Consider the following 21,657-nt stretch of genomic DNA (forward strand, 5'->3'; position numbering starts at 1 on the left):
AAAATCTCATACAGCAGCCTAAAAACTAACGTGACCACTCTGGGTTTTCTGTGCTCCTGGCATGTTTAAATGCTCCTCTTCAGCTGAAAGCTATTACTTATTTCTCACATGTTCATACAGTAATTCAATAAACTCATATGCATAAGCTGAAGTCATTTAGGAAATGTGTAAATGAAGATGAACCAATTAACAGTCCTGCAGAAGAAGGTGTTACTTTCATTCCATATTTTCTAAGCACAAGAAGGAACACCATGTTGAAGCCTTCCAAGAAACTTAATGGTTTTCAGTGTTTCAGTGTTAATATCCAGTACTGGACAGGACAGGATATTAAGTTGAATTGAGATTTTGATTGTGCTTTGGAGTGTTTGGTTATGCTGATGAACCAGAGTGATATATAATTAGAGTTTGAAAAAGTAGAAATGCTACTCTCTGATATGATTTGAGGACAGAAACAGTACTGCTCAGGCTTGCAGTATTTTTGCCTTCAGGAGTATCTAATTAAAATGGCAAATTTCTGTGACAACAGTGGCTTGGTTGCCATAGTGCTCTATCTTGTTAATTTGCATTGACAAAATTGTAACTCAAGTTTCTTTAAATAAAACTAAGATTTGGTTTTGACTTCCCTGTTCATAGGTGAGCTAAAGTTCAGTATCAAATGTCCTCTGCCAGGAGAAAGTTCTTACCAGTATCTATAAGCAAATGAGTGTAATTCCAGGGGCATTGTATTATGGTGCAGTGATAGGTTACAATGTAGCAAATGCTATATTTAGATTTTTTCCAAGGTATAATTTTATCTGTTGACTTGTACAGTCAGCAACTCTGATTTTCTTTGCAAATGCATTTTTGTGCTTATTTCTATGTTGCTTGTTTAGGCCATGATCCAGCTCCCATTAAAGTCAATGACAGTTTCAGGAGACTTCAATAGGTTTCAGATAAAGTGAAATGTTTATTTGAGCCTTAAAGGTCAGATTGAGAAAGATCATTGCATGAAACAGGTTGCGATCAGGCCACTCCATCACATGGCATCATTACTTCAGACCTTGGGGGATTACCAGAATATTAACAAATTGCTTTATTTCTGCTTATATTGCATACCTCCCATTGTATACAGGGACTTGAAATAAGCTTGGGTTTACTGTTTTGTGATCTTTTATGACTTGATTTTATTTTAGATTTTATGGTGATCTTAATATTAAGGCAAAAATGACTGTTATTATTCATTATCTTAGCTATATCAAGTTTCATAGCAAAGCATTAAGAATGATCTGAGGCGAATAACTAGCTCAAGGTTAAATCGCAATATATTGAAGATGCTGACATCATCACAGAAACAATTGCATTTGTTCTACTTCATCAATTCCCAAAATTTGTTTACAAAGACAACGGTAAATTACTCTGTGCAGCCTTTGTAAAGCAGACATATTTCAGCAGTCTGTTCTGAACTTTAAACATTTGCTTCAAAAAATTAATGAAGTATAATAGAAGACGCGCAATCTTATATACCTGGAGTAATTCAAGTAATTAATACAGAAGTACCTGAATTATTCAGTGGTAACAGAGAATATTTGCACAATGAGGATTTTCGTACACAGAACTGGAGGTAGATGTCTGCAAAACTGATTAAAAAAAATGACTTCTTGGGAGGGAGTGCGGGGAGGTGTCCCACAGATCATAAACTTTGCCTCAGGGTTTTAACACTTAGTATTCTGCTTTGACAAGAGCAGCAGCCAGCTCAACTCTGGGAGCATCTATGTTGCTGAAAGAATTCTACTTAACTGAAGTTCAGATAATTGTGGTTCCACAGTAACTGGACTCCTAACAGCACTATATCACCCTTTCTCTCTGAAAAGTCAACACCGTCTAGAAAAACTGAAAAATTTAGGAGGCAAAAGAGGTCATATATATGCATCCCTTGGAAATGGCATATGAAAGTATACTTGGTATATCTCTGACAGTTTGGGATAAAGAGGTCTTTAGTTGAAGTTAAGAAATGAACAGAATGTATCTAGGAGGTGGAAGAACAGCTGTTTCTAATTTTTCATGTCCTTTTATAAAAGGAGGCTAATTCTGTGACTAACTAGACTGGGAAACTGAAAGGTTTCTATCTGACTTTCCTTACACTGGTACTGCACTATTTGGGGTTTCCTTTATTCTCATGGAACATTACAGTTTCTTCTCCCCGTGTTTGTCTGGGCAACTGGCTGTGGCTAATTTGGTGCAAAATATACAGCTTCTGCTTCCAGAAGCTGCAAACAGATCCCCATCAGTTACCTCTGCCTTCACAGCAGGTGCTATGATGGATTACTTTCCACTAACTAGTTGATATTCATGAAAGGTGTGGGACTTCTAGTGCTTTGTAAACATTTCTTGTTATGAGGACACATGAAGAACAGAACCACCAAATAAGCCTGATGTTCCTAAGAAAGCAACTTAAAAATCAAAATAATATTTCTAATAAATAGCTAATACTTTTCCAAAAAGCTGACTAGCAACAAACACAATTTGAATCCCAAGAAAAGTAGTTTACTAGAAGTTTTCCTGAAATGGAGAGAAAGACTTAGACTAGTGATACACATCAAAAAATAGCCATAGATCCAAACCTTTCAGAAACTTGTGAATGACCATCACGCAAAGGAAGGTGGGTACTTTGAATGAATTGACTCTCTAATCCATCTTAGAGAATACAGATTGAGGTGGAACTTGCCTTTGCACAAAAAGCGTAACAGTCTAGCTATCCAGCTTTTTGAAAGGAAACAAATACGCCAGTCCACAAAACACTTGGATACTTTCCGGCTCAGAGCCTTTAAAAATGTCAGCTGTTTACTGTATGCATTTTGCCCTGTGAAGTGAAATACATTTCATTTGCTGTATATCATATTTTGAATTTTCACAAAAGGCAAATTAGTGCTTTAGATGCAGAGATCTCGTCTTATAAACAAAAAAAACCCAACAGGAACGAGACTGGGAAAAATAAATTTCCTCTACGTCCATTAAAGCATTTGCATTTTCCTAGTTTGGTTACAGCAAATTCCAGTCTTTGATTTTCCTATATAATCTAAAGCAAATATTCAAATGCTAGGAAAGCTAATAAGCTGCAAGAAATGTCAATGAACAGAGGTAAACACAATGAACAACTGTAGGAAAAATGCCGCTCCAACTCTCCAACTTCATTTAACCGCTGCTGTTACAGCAGAGGCTAAGCAGTGCATCTATATATGAAGTTGCAGGGGGAAAACTGAAGATCCAGTTTAAGTTAATGTAATTGGACTGGTGCAAACACCTATCTAGTTGCTATAATTGGATCTGAACTCTATGTAATTTTTACTGGACGTTGCTTACAAACTGGTTTGAGTTAAACTGAAATACATGTTCAGTTAAGGTTCTGTACCATGGTAAAAGTGAGTTTAAATTTATTGGGGATAGCTTACAAGTGCAGGGAAGTCTTCTGGCTTGGTATGAAATGCTCATATATAGAAAAGTAATAATATTCCTTTCCTCCCTCTCCTCCTTCCACCTTCTTCCCCTCCAACAGATGAACGGGCTGAGTTGAGTCCCAAATTACTGCATTTAATATTCCACTATATTAATGTGAAATGACACTGTATTAATGAAACAAAATGACAGTTTGCATTACTACATTGCTGTTCACAATGTGGAGAGAGGGGCTCAGCCCTTTTTTTTAAATTTTACTAAAATTCAAATGTAATGCAAGCAGCAGTATAAATGGAACATCAGAGGTATAAAGATTCTCTGCCTTGCAGCCATGCAAATTGGGAATAGTTCTGTTAAAGTCAGTCAGGTTTCATTAATATACTGTAGTTTCTTCAGGTTAAGTGAGAAAAACTTGAGACACTCCCCCCCTCCCGCCCTTACAGACAGTGTAGAGCAACATACTTTGATACTCAGTGTCTTTACTAAATGGTCACTTTTGCATGCAGGAGTTCAGAGAGGAAACCAGCTAATCGGAGGTATAAGATAACACCTCATTTTTTCAGGCTTATCTCTGCTTTTTTCCTGAAATGCTCCCTTTTTTATCTTTCCGACCTTTGAACACCACCAAAAGCACCATCTGGTGACAAGGCATCTCGTGACACTTTTCTCCTGATGCTTTTCTTTGGGTTAATTTACACTCATCATGAAATTTATTATTAGAAATCACTGCTAGATCATATCAACTGTATCACTGAAACTGCCTAAAAATCTCTCTGTTTGCAGAGGATGGAAAAAAACCCTAAGCTGAACCTTAACTATAGCTATTAAAATTAAAAAGTTAAAGTTAGCATAATGCACAGTTTATCAGGCAGAGGATATCTCCACTCTCTCAGTGAAAAGAACAAAAAATTGTAACTGATTTATTGGGTTTCTTTTGGAAGATTGATTTTTACCTGATAATGGAGTTTCAAGGACTGCATATGTAGAGCCAGCACAGGAATTTCAATTACACTAACCCATACCTTTAAAAATAATTATTGTCAAAGTTAAAGTTAAATTCTCTCATCTGTTGTATTTTGACCGACTTGGCCTTAAAAATTGTTGCAAGTGTTGTGGTAAGAAATGGAAATAGCCACTAGATGGCATTTTTAGTCTAGCTTTTACAGCTGTGCAATTTCAGTCACTGTCCTAAATACAAGGCCTCGTGTTCTCTCAGTCATGACAGCTATGATCCTATTACAAGTTAAGCTAAATCTTACTGAAGTAATTAGATTCAACTGCAGTTTTTCCTTCAACATAGTTGGTAGAAGACAAGGATAGCACATCTTCTAGAATTTGAATGACCTTAATGGAAGAGCTTTGCTGAGTAATGGTCGTGTGCAGAGGAAGACAGTTCAGAAGGAAAACAGAAAAAATGAAGTTTCTGCAAATCCTCAAAAAGTACTGATGCATAGCACAGGCATCTGGCTCTAAAAATTGTCTTTGAGGGGAACACTTGTACTAGAGGTGCTAGCTAGAATACTCTTAGGAATTCAGACAAGCAAACTGGTAATAGTGGCTTGATTCCTATGGTCTTAGAAAATGCAGCACTTCTGTAAATTAATGGTCATGTCTATATACACACAAGCACCAAAACATAGCTCACCTCAAAAGTGGAATTATTAAATAATAGAAGTTTGTACTGTTATAGTTAGAATCCTCTGAGCATCTCAAAGTGTATTACAAATACAGTACACAGTCTTTGGGTTTCATTATCCTCACCTCATGAATAACAAGATAAAATAATGTTGGTAAAAGAAATAAAGGAGTTCTTGCTATAAGGCTCTCAAGTTAACTGTATTTCAACCAATATATTAACAGGTCAAGAATCTGTAAAGGAGTACAAATTAATATGGTCCCTTGTACCCCAGAATATTATTACTAGGAGAACTTTGCTAAATGAGACACAGTCATCAGTAAAGCTCTTCGTGCCACCCCTTCTGAAAAATAACTTCGATTGGTGATTTTAAGTCTTTTGGTAGGGAACAATCAGTTCTATTGTTATTACTTTTGCTATGTTTTCCTGGGGGGCTGTATGTTCAATTACAGGGAAAAGACAGTCCAGCAAAGCTTAATCTAACTGAATACTATACCTTCATCATATGATCACATTATTCATTGAGAATACAATAAAATTCACTCATCATATTTGATATTTCTGCTTGCAGTTTGCTTTTACAATCTCAAAATAAATGAAGTACATTAATTTGTAGAACATAGTTTATAGCTTTAAAACCATATAAAAAAATTGTGCTTTTTTATTGGATGACCAGGGTTTCAGGAAAGAAAGAACATAAAAGGCTTCATTTTATATTTTGCTTCACCGTGGTAAAAATAGATCACGTTCTCCAATCCAACAACTGAAAAAACTATAAATGAGATAAAATTATTTCTGAAGGAAGGTATAGTTCAGTTTCTCCCAGAAACTGAACACCTTGGGGGATTCAGCATTTAAAGCTCTTTACAATAGCTAAGCTTTCACAATAACCTTGTGAGCTAAACATTATCCTTCTGTTGTTCATGAGTAAACCACCCTTAAAGAAGCTTAAGTTCTGTGTTCAAGGTCACAGAATGGACACATTCTGTGGGTAAGATTTATTTTATTAGACTGAGTGGCTGTAGCTGCGGAAAAACTGGACAAAGTTTTTGTATACAAGCGCTCTTTACCTTTTGTGAGAGACTGAGTGAGTAGAAAGCTACTTATATGCCTAGAATGAGATTAAACACTGACAATACTGATCAGTGATCTGCTCTGTGAAAGTGTGTACTAACAGTAATGCAGCAGTACTTTGGTAGCTTAATTAAGCTATATATGGTAAGTAATATTGGTTAAGTTTTAGTCAGGGAAGTATTTTAATCCACCCCTAATAAAAAAAGTATTTGGGCTATCAAATATGTAAGGTTCTTTTGAAAGACTTTTTACATTTTAAAATAAGTCTCTTCATGCAGGTTTTAATTTCAACAGGGACTTAAGATTCATGACAACAATAACTTATTTCTGACTGGGCAAGAAGTCATTCAAGTTGCACAGAATATGTCAGAATTTGAGTGAAAGGATTAAGCTGAAGTAGAAACTGTTAGTCCCAAAAGATGAGAAGAATTGATATAGACTAAAAATAGTTTTTTTAAACAGAGGTAGGCCTTCTAGAACTTTAAAAAAGCCCAGAAACTTTGGAGGGATAACTTACCTGTACATAGATTGTTTTACTATTGTATAATCAAGGTTTCTATGAAACTGAAGGTAAACAATCAAATCATTCCTTCATCCAGAATAGATGCATCAGTTGAAGATATCAAACAGCATTTCTGTTAATGAAAGTCCAGAGAAAACAGTGCTGTAAGTAGGGAGAGGTAGGCCTATTCAAAATAAAGGACAAATATGTACATTTGATTTTGAAGTCTCATTTATTTCATTTGTTAAATAAATTAGATACATTAAATAGATTTTCTGTAATACCAGTTTGCATTACTAGTAAAGTTACATTCATAATAGCTAAAAACATTGCATTTTCTAATGATTTTGTTTCCTTTAGCATCTGCTGTGTAAGAATCTCACATCTAAAACAATGCTGAATTAGCCCTCACAACATCCCTGTGAGGTAGGTCAGCGTTACCCTCATTTTATATAAGAGAACAGAGGAATGGAAAGTTTTAGGTCAGTGTACCAGAAAAACTGTAGAAGAGTTAGGTCTAGAATTCTAGTCTTCCATTCCTTGTACTGTGCTTCACATCTAGTGTCTTTCTCCCTTCCTGAAAAAGGGAGAACAGCCCATAGTAGCTGTTGTTCTCCTTTCCCCCCCCCGCCCCCACTTTCCTTTATATTGTACATCTTTGATAATTTCGCCATCCAAGCTGATGAAAATTGATAAACATCAGCAATGTCCAGCTGAACTATACAGATGAAGTAGAACATTTGAAGCCCAGAATTAAAGTAAGTGAAATTAGACTGTGGGTAGTTACAGATAACATCACTGTATTTACTACCGGAGACACAAGTCTGAATTTTGTCACTAAGCTGCAGAAGCAGTAATACTAACACATGGCTTTTCTAAAGCAACTTTCTTTTGAAGAGGTAAAAGGACTCAGGACTGATGAAACCTCATATCTGCAGGGAATATCCCTGACAGACTGCTGCAGTGAGGAGATAGTTTGTGTAGCAATGCACATTCAGTGCAGTCAAGGTCTACCCATGTTAGGTCCCTAAAGTAAACAAAATACCTACTTTCTTTAGGGCAGACAATGAAGGAGGTCATATTGCAGAGCAAATCACTTAACTGAGGTAGAATTTGAACAATTGAGAACCACAGAAATCGTACCTGAATTGCTATAGATGTTCTTTTCAACAAAATTAACAAGGGCATTTAGTTATGTATGCTGCATGGGCTAAAAGAACAAGCATCTTAACAACGCTGTGCAATAAAATGCTTTTAAACATGGCATTTACACTGTTATTTTAAATTAGTTATAAAATAGCATCTTAGAACAGTAACTTTAAAATATATATGTAGTTTTCATACCAGTGCCTACTTGAGGTGAGTAAAGAACTTTTTTCTTGTGCTACTTATGTGCACTGTATCTGTCAGACAGCAAGAATACAGTGAAAGTGATCTTTAAATCAAGCAGAGCTCAGCAAATGCTAACAAGAGATCGTTAAGGAAAATTTAAGTCCAATTTGTCCAAAATTCTTGACTACTGTTTCATCATGTATTAAATGAGACAATTAGAAGTTGTGACCATCAGTAATAGCAGATCACTACATAATTTCTCATTTTATATTAAGTGGGATTTTATTTTCATCTTAATTTTTAGAGTTTCAGGTCTTAGAGAACACTAGTTGAATAAACTATCCCTTATATTAAAAAGTGCTAGTTAAAAAGATCCCATTTCTCAAAAGATTGAGCAATTAAAATAAAATATAAAATCAGAAGATTGTCCCCCCCTCCAAGTAGAGTGTTCATGGAAATGGCTATCTTGTGTGTTCCATGAGTGAAGACCAGAGTTTGTTTATAGTATCTCAGATGTGGAAGCTCTTTGATATCTCAGGGCCATTATCAGTTTTCTTCAGGCCTTGAAGGAAGCTCGAACTACTCTCCCCTTAAGAGGCTGAGGGGGGCGAAAATTATTCACCATTTGGATCCTCTGGTCTTCCTCACTGGTGAAGAGGAGCATGCGGAATTTCTCCAGCTGTAAATTCAGATGAAAATTTACTGCTTAAGAGGGCAATCAATATTATTGCTTATTAAAAAAGGACCAAAAGAAAGTATTCAGTACATTTAAATCTGTTAATAGAACAGGTTCAAGCAAAGATCCTAGAGAGTATTAACAGAAAAAACAGAAGCCATGATTATTGAACAGGCTGATTATTTACAGGCTAATAGTCTTTTAACTTGCCCCATTGCAAATCAAAACAATCACTGCCTGTTTATCCAGTGTTGAATCCCACAAGAACTGGAAGAGTATCAAGAATTTACCTGTTTCTCAGAAATTCTGATAGGTTCTTTCAGCACTATCCATGTGACACTCTCATTAAGGGGTGGTGTTGTCAAAGAACCAAGGTATGTCCAATAATCTAGACTCAAAGGCAGGAGACACTTGGGGTTGAAGCTTCTAAATTGAGCTTTTGTTCCCTGGAAAAAATTGATACTTTATTTTTACTTTTAAATGCAGCTTAAAGAAGTCTTTTTGAAAGAGAAAAAATGCTAAAGTAATATCAAGAAGTAGAGGAAAGGAGAAGTCTATAAGGTTTGTCTGCCTTATAACAACTGTTATCTCCGAGTAGCAAGTGTGATGCCTGCTGCTGGCTTACTGAACTTTGAGTTCTTGACCCATTGCCTCTACTAAAGTTCAGCTCTTGTCAAAAGGTCTAAAAATAATGCAGGAAGTATATTCCTTACATAGTGTTCAGTGTGAACTACAGATAATATTATGGCAGAATTCTTTGTCTCATTACTTGCTATTTTCTTTGCTTCCCATCTGTTTCAGTAGAAATTTTTAAGCTATGGAAGACTTGGCCCCAAACAGTCATTGTCTGCTAGGACAAATATTGGCTTTAAAAATAAAATATTCAACTCTAAAATTAGAGGAAGGTGGATCAACTAAAGACCAGTAGAAATAGGAGGTGCTGACTACAGTAGTGATTGCTTTAACTACCACAGTCTAGGGCAAGATTTTTTAGCCTGTAGGAGTATCTGAAAGGTAGTCACTCGGAAAGCACTGTCTAGTTGTCTGTAAAATTGCTCAGAAGGAACAAAATGAGCAGCTTATCCCCAGTGGCAAACCTGCAGACCTTCCATCACTATAACTGAGGGATAACCATTTCTTTCCTGCAAGTGGAAGAAATCACTTAAACATCAAAGTATCATTTAGTGTGTCTGCAGCCTACATACTGCTGTGTAACTGCCTTCATCTCCTGTCTTTCATAAGCATATTCAGAGGAACAAGAAATAATATGCCCACTCAAGTATTAGATACAGTTTATTTTGCATATTAGAACTTATGCATGTTATAGAATGCATTAACCTCATGTAAATCCAGAAAGGATAACATTTGTAGTGGTCTAATCAGTCTGCACTTGAGAAAGTGCAGAAGGTATCAATCTTCAGCAAAGCTCTCAGATACATCTGGTTAAAGATCACCTTCAGGTATCAGTGTAAGAACAGACTAGCTCAGGACCTCATTAAGATTGTCCCCTGACAGAGCTTTGCAGCAGAAGATAGCCAGCTTTGACCTGTTCAAGGCTAGGCTCAATGGAAAAGGATTGTTTTGGTGAGTGTAAAACCTGAGCCTGAAGGGTCATGGAGCTTTTGATTTTTAGATACTCTGGGAAAGGTAGAACCTCTGAATGACCAGCGGGGTCAACATAGCCTTGGGAAGTACCTAAGGTTAGGCAAATGAGCTGAACTTTGGAGGGGAAGAAGAGAATACAACTACAGTGATGTTCTAACGATGGGAGGATTTGTGGTGGGTGATTTTCCATTCTGTCTCAAACATGTACATGAGCTTGGTTTTTAAAGGATATCCCAAAACCAATGAAATTTAGAGCTTAAAACTTACTTTAAATTTTACCATGTACAAAGCATCAGTGAGTCTGTTCATACTGGCATGTTCTCTCCCAATCTAAAAAATGGAATAGACAGGTTAAATGACTATAATTGTATGATTTGAATAGGTGTTTTCTTACCTGAATCTCAACATTCATACTAAAGTAAGTTTAACAGCAATTTGCAATGAGTTACTGCTTCCAATAAGTCATCTGTTTTCCTTAAGCACTTCTTAAATACATGGCTTCGTTCTCAAACACTTGACAGCATAACGCTTTATCATGTAAACATGCTATTTTTGTGATTCTTACCTCCAAGAAAACACCAACTACTGCTAAGCCATCTGGAGCTGCTGCTGCTTCTCCAAATGTTGCATATTTTCTGGCATTCCAGTGAACTAAATGGAGCTTTAAAGAAAAATAACAAATAAGAATTAAACAAGTTAGTGATAGAAGCTGTGAACATAGGTTGTCTCATGTTACCAGGCACTAATGGTCATTCATAACAGAATGTGGGTTTTGCTCTAAAGGCATCTTTGGAAAGATGAGCAAGTTCAATCTCTTGGACCAGTCCATAAGCATGGACAGACACTAAAACAAAGTTTATACATCAGCCTTAATTTGAAACAAATCAGGCATTAACCTGTGGCCTAACTTCCCTGGTATGGGCCTCCATCCCATAAAGCACTATGCTCCAGTACTCACTGGTAGATTCCAGGATGCTATGCTATTGTAGTATTTGGGATAGATTGTGCTGGAAAAGGCCTGTGCCTTGACCTAGCTTTGCAAAACTCTCAAGAGCCCTCAGATGAAGCCATTTCTAAGCTATGTATAGTACCAGCATGGTCATTTCACAGGTTGTGATCATCAGCTGAAGCCTAAGCTAACTGTGCCAGGCAGTGGAGCTATACATGGCTTCTCAGCATCATGTTTCAGTATATCCTTCCCATCTGTATAAGTAAAGGATGCAATTAATTGTATGCAGCAGGCTAAACTATACAGCAAAGGATTGTTATAGGTGCTGTGTGAGCCCAGCAGCTAAACTGTGGGACTAGCTATGTCCTGTTGACTAGAATAAGATGACTGAGAATCTCAGAAGGGGCTGCACTGGGGTGATAAGTTTGCATTCCAAAAACCAGGGTGATCAACACATAACTTCAGTTTAAGGAATAAAATTCTCATTAAAGTCTGTGCTGACCTAACCATGGTGAGTAAGCAATCAGAATCCTAAGGGAGATGCAGTCCCCACTGCAGACAAGTAATTTGTCAACAGCATTTGCATGAATTAATCCCATCTGTAAAAACACATCATTACCTCACATGGAAAATGTTTGCCATCAATTGTATGCTCTGATCCCTGGCTGTCCTTTGTCCCCCAGTGAAAGTGAAACTGCTTTAGCCGAAATGGATTCTCAAAGGGACCGCCACTGATTGCTAGGCAAAAAAAAAAAAGGAAAAAGCTTAAGCATTCTGACTTTTTAGCTTCCTGGTAGTAAAAACTAACCACTGTTGGCACAATAGTGGAAAAAAGCCAGCAGCATCTCCCAGTTGCCAATATCAAAGGTATGCATCATCCAGACATTTAAAAGGGTTGGATTTCTTAATGGAAAGCACCTGAATTAATTTAAAAATTTAAGTTAAAAAACATTGAGTGGCTACTTGCAAAGAATATTGTAGCTTTTTTGAAAAAGTGTATCTGACACATGAAGATGTGATAGCTGTGTTATGGTTATGCCTTTCTTGTTAAAACACAATAAATTCAAGTTTAATATTAAAAATAAATCACAATTTGAAACTCACATACCTAAAATATTTTTTTACAGTGCTACTTGAGACTTAGTGCAAAAGAGTGTAGATACCTGAGCATTAGGTAGGCAATTCAGCGGGGTATTTCCTCTTTAGAGTGTCTTTCCTCCCTGTGGAGATTATCTATATTCTGTTTCCTTTAAATACGTGATCCCATAAAAGAGGTAATATAATAGCCTATAATTTACATGACACCATTCAGGATCTCAAATCACCTTGTAGAAGTGAGGAACAGCTACAGAGAAACTTCATACATTATTTAGAAATAACACTTAAGATCAGATTAATCTTTAAGATGCCACCTATAAAAGATACTTACCAACAGCATCAGTAATCCTCCTGTAATTTTATATGGCACTAAATCAAATAAATTTTGTCCAACAGACATGAAAACCTGATCAAAGTCTTATATTAAGAAAATTAAAAATTTACAGTTAGCATCTGTAAAGCACTTATCCTCAGTGTATTAAGAAAAATTCAAGCTGGGGCTTACACAGTGCTACCATATGTACCTAGTTCCAGCTGGCCTTTATGCAGGAAACTGGCCTTGCCAAAGCAAAGGTTTTATTATTAATTAAGAATATAAGTACTTCCTAGTATGTTTTTCTGAACTTAGCAATGGAATGCATCACCTGTCTCAAACATTTTAAGAAATCTAGCTATGATGGGTTACTGTCAAAATCCTGTTGTGCCATTTATGCAGAGCTGTGAGTCACTAGATCTATTTCAACACAACTGAAAACACTTTAAACCATGTTTTCCACTTCTAGCAGTCTTCTTCCTTAAAAGTGTTATTAAAACAAGGCATGTGCTTAGTGTAGAAAGGGCAGAGGTCTTCATTCCTGCATGTGCTCTGAGTCTGTATCTCTAAATGCAGAGTAATAGATGATGTTCTTAAACTTATAAAGCTGGATAAAGTTCATTGTTACATAGATATAGTTCAGCTTAGAATTGCACAAAAGTAGTTAGGAAGCTAAGATAATACTTCCAGATATATTTTACAAATTGTCTTTGTAGGGTGACGTGCTTAATGGATCTATGTAGTAAGATTTTGGAAAATGCACATCAGTCTTCTCTTCAAATTCAATTAAGATGCTTGAAAATCTGACCATTCAGTTGGGCAGTTTTAGATTCATTCCAGAAGAGAAATTTTAAAAGAAAATGGCTGGAATTTTAACCCCCAGCCCTTATTCCAAAGGGCTACCAGCACAGACAAGTCACTTCACAGGAAAAGTAACTTGTTTTGAGTATCTAGGATATGTTATTTAGCTAGAATCAATAAACACACAAGTGAAAGATTAAATCAGCTGATAGGTTTAAAAAATTGTTCAGAGTGTTTCTTAAAATGCACTCTTTCTATTTATCACCTACTTCATCTTTATTTGAATGTTCTTCCCCTATCCCCCAGATGTAAAAGCAAGGTCTGCCATGGAAGTAAAATTAACAGAAGTAATCAATCACTTAAAGCATTTATATTCTCTACCAAGAGATTAGAGACAATAATAATGTACAACTGCAGATAGCTCAACATCCATAAGCTGCTACCAACTCAGAATTAGCTGAAGATCTTATAATTTTTGAAGAAGCTGAACTGCTATAAGGCAGGAAGGAAAGAAGAAAACAATGCAAGGTAACAGTTAGTGACTGGTCCAGATACGACTTGGTGTAGTGGACTATGATTATGATGACTATACTGTATGACCTGATCTCTGCTAATCCTCTTCTCTACCCCTGTGGATGGAAACTAGGCAGTGAGCCAGACAGAGCTGGTATGTGTGCTAGCATCTTTGATTTGGATGATCATGGAAACAGGGCAGTGAAGAGTGTACACACCTACTCTGCATGCTGGATGTGGACTAGGAGTGCTGGAGAGATGCATGGATTCCCTGGCTAGCAAACTGACAAGCGCCATTTAAAAGGGAAGCGTCGCAAACAAACTTGTGATTTTCCTGATGCAAGAGCTTTTCCTAATGCAGAAACGCTATTCTGCTATGCAAAATTGCATTGCTAGAGACTCAAGTGAAGACAAGAAATATGAGACTCAAGAAGACAAAATATAAAGGGCTCTGGTCATATGCCTTGTTCTCAACTGAAATTATACATCATAAAACACACTATATAGGAGGTACTTAATTGTTTCCCTCACTAAGTCACAAAACGCTATTCTGAGTTAATTGGCTGTGCATTAGTCTCACCTGTCTTGTCATCAGTATCTTCAAACGCAACCATAACTGAATGACCATTGTTGGAGATGTTGAGAGATGTACATGATTCATAGGAGATAATAAGCGGCTTCAGACTAGGGTCATAAACTGCTTTTGCAGAAACTATATCAATAGGTGACTGGCGGTTCCCTTGTGCAATAGGATAAGATTTGTGCCACTCTGCAGGTCCTTCAAAAGGAGAGAAAGGAAAGCACCATTATTTTCTTCCTACTATACACAAAATAATCATTAAAGGTTTTCATGAGTCTTGAAGTAAAGCTTGCCAAGCAGGAGTGACTTGAAAGTTTGGTATCTGAGAATTTCACTTTAATTCTAAGCTGGTGTGTTTTTATTAGCACAAACAGGCTGCAACAAGATGGGGGATTCAATTATCTTGTACAAAACACTGAGGAAATCATAGCACATCAACAGACTGCTGTATCTTCAGTTACTTGTGCCACTAATTTTCTGCAGAGTTTGTAATTACTTTGCTAAGGTATCTGAAGACCTTCCAAGGCCGGTGCAGGTGTAACACACTTGCATACACACATACACTCCCCCAAAGAAACAGCATTTAATTCTTCCTGAGAAAGATAGTATAAAAGCCCTGGTGATTCAAATTAGATGCAGATGACTCAATCTCTTAGCTACTGACTAGGCAGTTATTTTTAAAACCATTTTATGGCTGCAGTAAATCTTTGAGGCAGCTTCATTCTTCACTCATGCCCATTATGCTATCTCTCTAACCTGAGTGAAGGGTATAGTGGGATAATTAACATTTTTGGACTTCCTGACCCCAATAGAGCGGGGAGAAAGACCAATTTAATAACACAACTCTCTGCTGCCATAGCTGGAACATTCTTACGCTGTTTGAGATAACAAAACCTTATCTATATCAAAGAATTACTTATTCTTACCACTTCTTTTTCTACTTTGGTATGGAAGTGCAAGAAGCAATTAAATTCTTCTGCTACTTATGTTCAGAAAGTATTAATAATAACAATTTTACTTTAAGATTCCCAAGAAGCATATTTTTAATTGTGGCATTCTCACATACAAAAGTAGAAACTTTTTTAATCAAGCACAGGTATTTACCTTCCTTGAGTTTATGTAATGAAAACAGTGATCTACTATACTTTTATTTGTCTTTGGCATTTTCTGAAAAGCTAAGCTTATAAAATAATATCTTTTCTCAGCCTGCCTATAAAGCAGATTTAGGATTTAAATGCTGTTACATAAGCTTAGACAATATAATTTATCTCTTACAAGCTTCGTAAGAACATACATGGCTTTATTACCACTACTTATGTGCCCAAACACATAACACTATCTACTAGCACTAACCGGCTTCACTTAGTGTTCAAACTTGCTTTTGGACTTACAGAAAGTAAAATAATTGCTGTTAAGAGAGAGACTGGCTCCTGAAGGTTATGCAAAAGACTCTTGTTGGACACTTAGCAGCTAGAATAATTGCTGTCAAAAGAGACACTCCTGAAGGTTATGCAAAAGATTGTCTCATTGGACATCACCAGTCACTCATCCATCCTTCTCTGTAAAGGATATAGGTGCTATAAAACACTATTGTGGGAATCTTTCAGTAGCTTCACATACCCTCTCACTGTGACACACATTCTTGGAGGTGGGAAGCAAAGGAAGATGGCTAAATTAAACTGTCAAATCAGAAAGCATAAATTGTTCTATAAGAGATCTCTGATACTGATCTCTACAATTTATTGATGTTCGAGAAATATATAACTTATTTTATTCACTTCTGTGGAAACCTAGATACCAGTTTCCAACAGCTGCACAGGATCAGATCTATTACTGTTCTACTAAATCTTCTTTACTTAAAAGAATTGCTTTTTGAGAGACAGACACAGTTAATCCTTTTCATAACAGCTTTTTGGAAAGGGACCCATCTGTAATATCTGCAGCGTGAAACAGAAAACACTCAGTACTGCTTCCCTCAGTTTTGGAACATTGATTGCAACAATGAAAGGCAGCAGGCACAAGTTTGTGCATCTTTTGGTGCCACTTTCTGGGTGCTATTTATTATCAAAAAAGTAATTAATTACCTGCTGTATATGCTTGCAGACATCAAAATGCAGGCAGCTCTGCAGGGCTCAGGCAACAGTTCTAGAAAGAAAACGAGTGGGGGAAGATAGAGAGATGCAGCATGGAAATGCTATAACCTACCGTCATCCTGCCCATATCCCCAATTGTGGTGGCCAGTCATTATAGGGGAGCTGCACCCTGCTTTGCTCTCAGCTCTTTGATCAGGGCACTGCTGCTTACCTGCCTTTATAATGGCTCACCGTGGGATAGGGTCAGCCCCTTAAAGATACAGAGCAACCAAAGCAATTCCTGCAGGACAGGGAAAGCACCCGCGTTCCTCCTGCTCCCAAATTTGCTGCTCCTGCTCCTGCTCACTCTGTTTGCTGACTCAGCACAGGAGAAGGAAAATGTAAAACTGAGATAAGTGAAGTCCCAGGGCTTAGAGAGGAACCAAGACTGTCCCGGTGGCATGGGGATCAAATTTAGGAAAAAGTAGTAATATTTTCCCATTCCACACCACAAGGAAGCAGGAGCCGTAACCTGCTCCAAGCATCAGGGCGCAGTAGCGTGTGCAGATTGTAATGGGAACTGCCCTTCTCACTTTTATGTTCTGCAGGAGGAAACATCACCAGTAACTGCCTCTCTTTCCTTAAACACTCTCTCCAGCTGCAAAAAATGAATGATGTTTCCACCTGATTTGTAATTAAAACTTCAGAATCAGTGCTTAGATGAGATTGAAAACTCATGTCAGAAAAAGTTACTTGTGCTACTTTTAAGCAAGGTAAAAATCACACCAATTAAGGATAAATTGGCAATCTGATTTTTTTTACTTTGTAAGTCTAAAGAAACTTTGTGAAAAGACAAAAATAAAAGTGTGGTTATATTAGGGAACAGAACACAGCAGAATCCAGAGAAAGGAGCTGATCTGTGCTCTGTGAAGCCTCAGTTTTCTGGCATGATCCAGTAGTTGCCTGCACTGTGCTAAACCCATGAAGAGGCTACAATGAGATACCCAATCTGCAGCTGTAAAATGTCTTAAGACATCTTTGTGGCAAGAAAAATGTCTCCTTGGTAGTAATTCTGTTAGCTCTGAGGAAATGTCGTCTGTCAAGGCTACATTTTATAAACATATTGATTTTCACAAAGAAAATAGCACACAGAAATAGGGATTCTTCTATTATGCAATCAAGAAAATGGAAGAAAAAAATCAATGAAAGCATTTTATGCAACTTTTATGTTGTGGCACTGCCTTGTAAAAATTAATTTCCTTTTTCAAGAGCTTTCCATAGGATTCAGCTTTAAAACCTTTGAGACTCACTGATGCAAGCTAAATCACTCAATAAGGGATGTAAACTACTGTAAAGTTGCCCACAGAGTAGTTCTACAATGCCTTACTCAGGTCAACTTCTCAATTTATTTCTGCTAAACTACTGTGATCTACTCAGGTCCGTGCATAGGCCTGATACACGCACCAGGCACTGATCCCACGGGTATGTCTGTGGCCAAACAGTCTGCACACACAGGTCCTCATGGTGACTCAAATACTGGTAGTAGTACAGCAGCGCTGCCATTGGGTTAAAATACTTTGCTGCTTAGTAGGACAAATGAGCTGCAAGAAATTGTGATGCTTTGGTTCTTATTCTTGTGTGGCTCTGTGCTGTCTTTGTAGGCAGGGAAGCCAGATATAGACAGTCAGTCAGGTGCAAATACTCAGGAAAGCTGTTTTAGACCATGGGAAAAAGTACAAAAAATACCAACTTACCAGTGAAAAGAAGAAATGGAGGAGGAATTTTTCTATGTTAAAAAAAGCAGACTATGGATTTGGGAAAACCATATGCAAAATAGAGAATATTGAGCAACTGTTTTCAAGAGAAACTTGAAAACTGAGGCTCAGATCTTGCTGGCAGCGCACAGTGCCATTGAAGTGGCTCAATGACTACATGTATTTGACACCACTGACCACTTTAGCTTTTATCTTGTCCCATTCAAAAACATGTACATGTCTACATATGTGGACTACAAAGGCAGGGCATAGGAAGACCTCTGAGACAAGAGAAAACATGCTGAAGACATGGCAGGAAGTGGACTCCACAAAATGGGCGTTTAAATGGTTGGGTTTAGAAGAAGTGAAAAGGGAGAATGACAGTACCTGAGAGGAAAGACAAAAATAGCTTGAATAAAATTTTAGCTATAAATGATAGCCAGCATGTATATGACAATTTAATGTGCTCCCCCATGCAATCAGCCTTCTTTCTTTTTGAGGAAAATATTAAGTTTTCCTTAAAGCTAGGGTAATACTGCTGCTTATACAAATACCACATTATTCTGTAACCCTGGTGCCTCTTGATACCGCTGCCTCTAAGAATGGATTTTCACTGATTCTGTCCTCAAATTATCATATATGACTTCAAAAGTCGTGGTAATAATCTAATGGTGATCTCAATTTTACTGGCTTGAATTGGGGAGAATTACCTCACACTCATGAATCAAATTTATGGAAGTGAGAAGAACAGAGTGGTAGGTGCGTAAAGGGTAGATTTCTCCAATGCTGAGCTAAAAATGAAGTACACGTGATTTCCACAAATTTCTCACGGGCTTTGACCACATCTCAAAAGTATCTGCTTAGCAGTGAATGACAGGAAGATGTAGTTCCATCCAGAACAGAGAAATGTTTCAAGATGCCTTAAAGAATAATTCTGTCTTCCCTGGTCTTCACACTTGCAGTTTTATTCCTCTTTGACAGTAATGATGAGTGAACAGAGCAGCAGCCTAGGACAAACACATGGGTTCTTCTTCTGAACCTGTCACTATGTTGTGATACTGAACTAATAACAAACGCTTCAGTTTTCCCATCCCTATATATGGAATAATTATCTTTATGGTATCTTTATTAAAATTGCTATATAAGAACTAACCATTACAGTTAGAAAGCTGCAAGTAAGATTGGAATGCCAAATAGAACATACTAAGCTTTGCAGGTTTGAGGAATTGGGTTTTTTGAATCTCTGAGGCAAGTTGTCTCTGTAATACAGATCTGGCATCATTGGGAGGTATTCGCACAAGGAGATTATGTCACTTGAGGATAACGCTTTTGGTATATATTACTGCATCACCATAGAGGGGCAGAGCTGCATTTTAGGAGATGCAAAATGGAAGAATAGTTATTTGGTTCCAAGGTGAATGGCTAAATGGCACTCTAAGTGTATTTGCTTAAGTAACTTGGCAATTATCTTTGCTGAGCATCTTTAATAATGGTGACATACATTTGAATGAGGTGCCATGTGCCTTCTTTCTTTAATGCATATTAGTGTGTCTGATGTGCCATTGCCTATTAACAAAAATATGATAGAAATACAGTCAGTTTGGGTACAGGCTGCTCACTTTAGAGCCTTTAAAGTACACTAGGTAGGAGCAGATTAAATGTTAAAACATTCATCACTCCAGAGTTTGCCGACACCTCAGGTTCTGAGAGAGTATCTTGTTTATCCAGGCAGCTCATCTCTCTTCTTACATTGCCATTACTAATGCTGACAGTTTCCAAATGGGAGTTATACTAAGGTGACATCTGTTCTTTATGTGTGCATTAAAATAATTTATAATGAATCCAGAAACCGCACAAAAGTACTTCATAAGGTAAATATAAACAGGAGGGTATATTGCCAACACTAAACATTAAAAAGCAGAATAATTCTATATTTTTTTTTCACTTTTTAGTATTTTATTTAAAAAGTGACTGCCTAGACTTGTTGAATGACAACAGGTATTTCAGATTTTGTATTCTCAAGTTCTTCTTTGCAAACACAAAAACGTGATGACTGTCTATTGAGATTCTCATGCTTCCAGTGTAACTTCAGGAGCTGAAAGTGGTAATCCTTCTCCCAGAGCTACAGTGAGAGTCACAAGTTTTCTAAGGGAAAGGACTCAACATTTATTAACTGGGAATCTGTTCCTGGCATAAAGGGGAAAAAAAAAGGGTCCCTAAGTAAAGAAGGGATTGAGAAGGACAAAAAGGACATGCATAAAATTAACAGACAATTTTGCAAAAGAAGAAACTTGAATAAAATATGGGCCAAGAGGAAAGAAGGAATTTACTTGGAACATTCTTGGGAAAGCGAGGTAGAAAAAGAGGAACTGGGTACCTGGCTCCCTAGGAGTTTCCCAGCCTTCACATGCCATTTTTTATTATTACTTGTCTTTGACTTTTAAAGCTATACACACTTGGCTGCTTTACATCAGAAATGGGGACTATATTCTGGAACTAAGTCTGAAATAATAATTCCTATAATTTATGGTTTGTCCAGTTGAAACTGTAAAATTGTAGCAGACAGCAAGAGCAGAACAAGACCTGAAATTTGAACAGAAGGAAGGATTTACTGTGACATAGCAAACACAAAGCCTGAGAAAAATGAACTTTGGAGGAGATACTATACATGGGAAAACAAAAGAGGAAGCACTGTATTGTATTACAACATCATCTGCAAGATATAAAACACTAAATTATAATTGCACTGATATATACTTCATTCCAGCAGATATATAGCAAATTAAATTTATTAAAGAGAAGCAGATTACAAGGACAACAGAACACCCTTTTATGGGCTAACAAATCAGCTGGACTGCTGCACACATTTTAGGACCTTTCTTTTGTTGTTGAAACTTAATGACAGAGACATCGGTTGAAATTTTTAAAGATGTGGAAGTTTTCTCTTTTTTTGTATACTTTCATAGCACAATCTATATTGATCCTATATGGGAAGTGTTTCATAAGGGAAGTACATAGACACAGCAAATTTCAGGTTTTACTGTCTCAATACTAGAAATAATTGTAATGATGTACACCATCTCTGCAAAATACATCTAAACTGATTTTTCTGAATGCAGGTATCTGCAGGGCTTCTGACTCAGACGGCAGTAAAATGCTTCAAAACGTCACACCAGGAAGCGGGTTGAGAGATGAATACCCATTTTGAACATAAATTCTGGGAACAGCATCTTATCTTTAGAAACATATTCCTGAAGGAAACATTGTGTCCTATGTTTCTATGCTCGTGACTCCCATCAACTTCAGTGCTCCCCAAAGAC

At 37.0% G+C, this 21,657-nt stretch overlaps 1 protein-coding gene across 1 annotated transcript; it reads right to left on the reverse strand.

Annotated features, from left to right (window-relative positions):
* Positions 1 to 8,532: 8,532 nt before the first annotated feature.
* CA7 (carbonic anhydrase 7) lies at positions 8,533 to 16,756 on the reverse strand. Its single transcript, XM_009811673.2, has 7 exons — positions 16,717 to 16,756; positions 14,512 to 14,709; positions 11,826 to 11,944; positions 10,823 to 10,918; positions 10,525 to 10,587; positions 8,943 to 9,098; positions 8,533 to 8,655 (listed from the first exon to the last, which is right to left on the reverse strand). Exons 1-7 carry the CDS (start codon positions 16,754 to 16,756, stop codon positions 8,533 to 8,535), a joined length of 795 nt encoding a protein of 264 aa, XP_009809975.1.
* Positions 16,757 to 21,657: the final 4,901 nt, after the last annotated feature.

Source organism: Gavia stellata, chromosome 15 (assembly GCF_030936135.1).
Source record: "Gavia stellata isolate bGavSte3 chromosome 15, bGavSte3.hap2, whole genome shotgun sequence".
NCBI classification, from domain to species: domain Eukaryota; kingdom Metazoa; phylum Chordata; class Aves; order Gaviiformes; family Gaviidae; genus Gavia; species Gavia stellata.

What these genes read in the sequence shown, in the direction of transcription:
- CA7 (XM_009811673.2), bottom strand. Translation starts at nt 16,756, where the DNA reads ATGACTGGCCACCACAATTGGGGATATGGGCAGGATGACG. An exon ending in AGATACTGATGACAAGACAG is followed by an intron (nt 11,945 to 14,511) that starts GTGAGACTAATG and finishes TTTTTTGCCTAG; the next exon opens with CAATCAGTGGCGGTCCCTTT. An exon ending in TCAGAATTTCTGAGAAACAG is followed by an intron (nt 8,656 to 8,942) that starts GTAAATTCTTGA and finishes CTGAATTTACAG; the next exon opens with CTGGAGAAATTCCGCATGCT.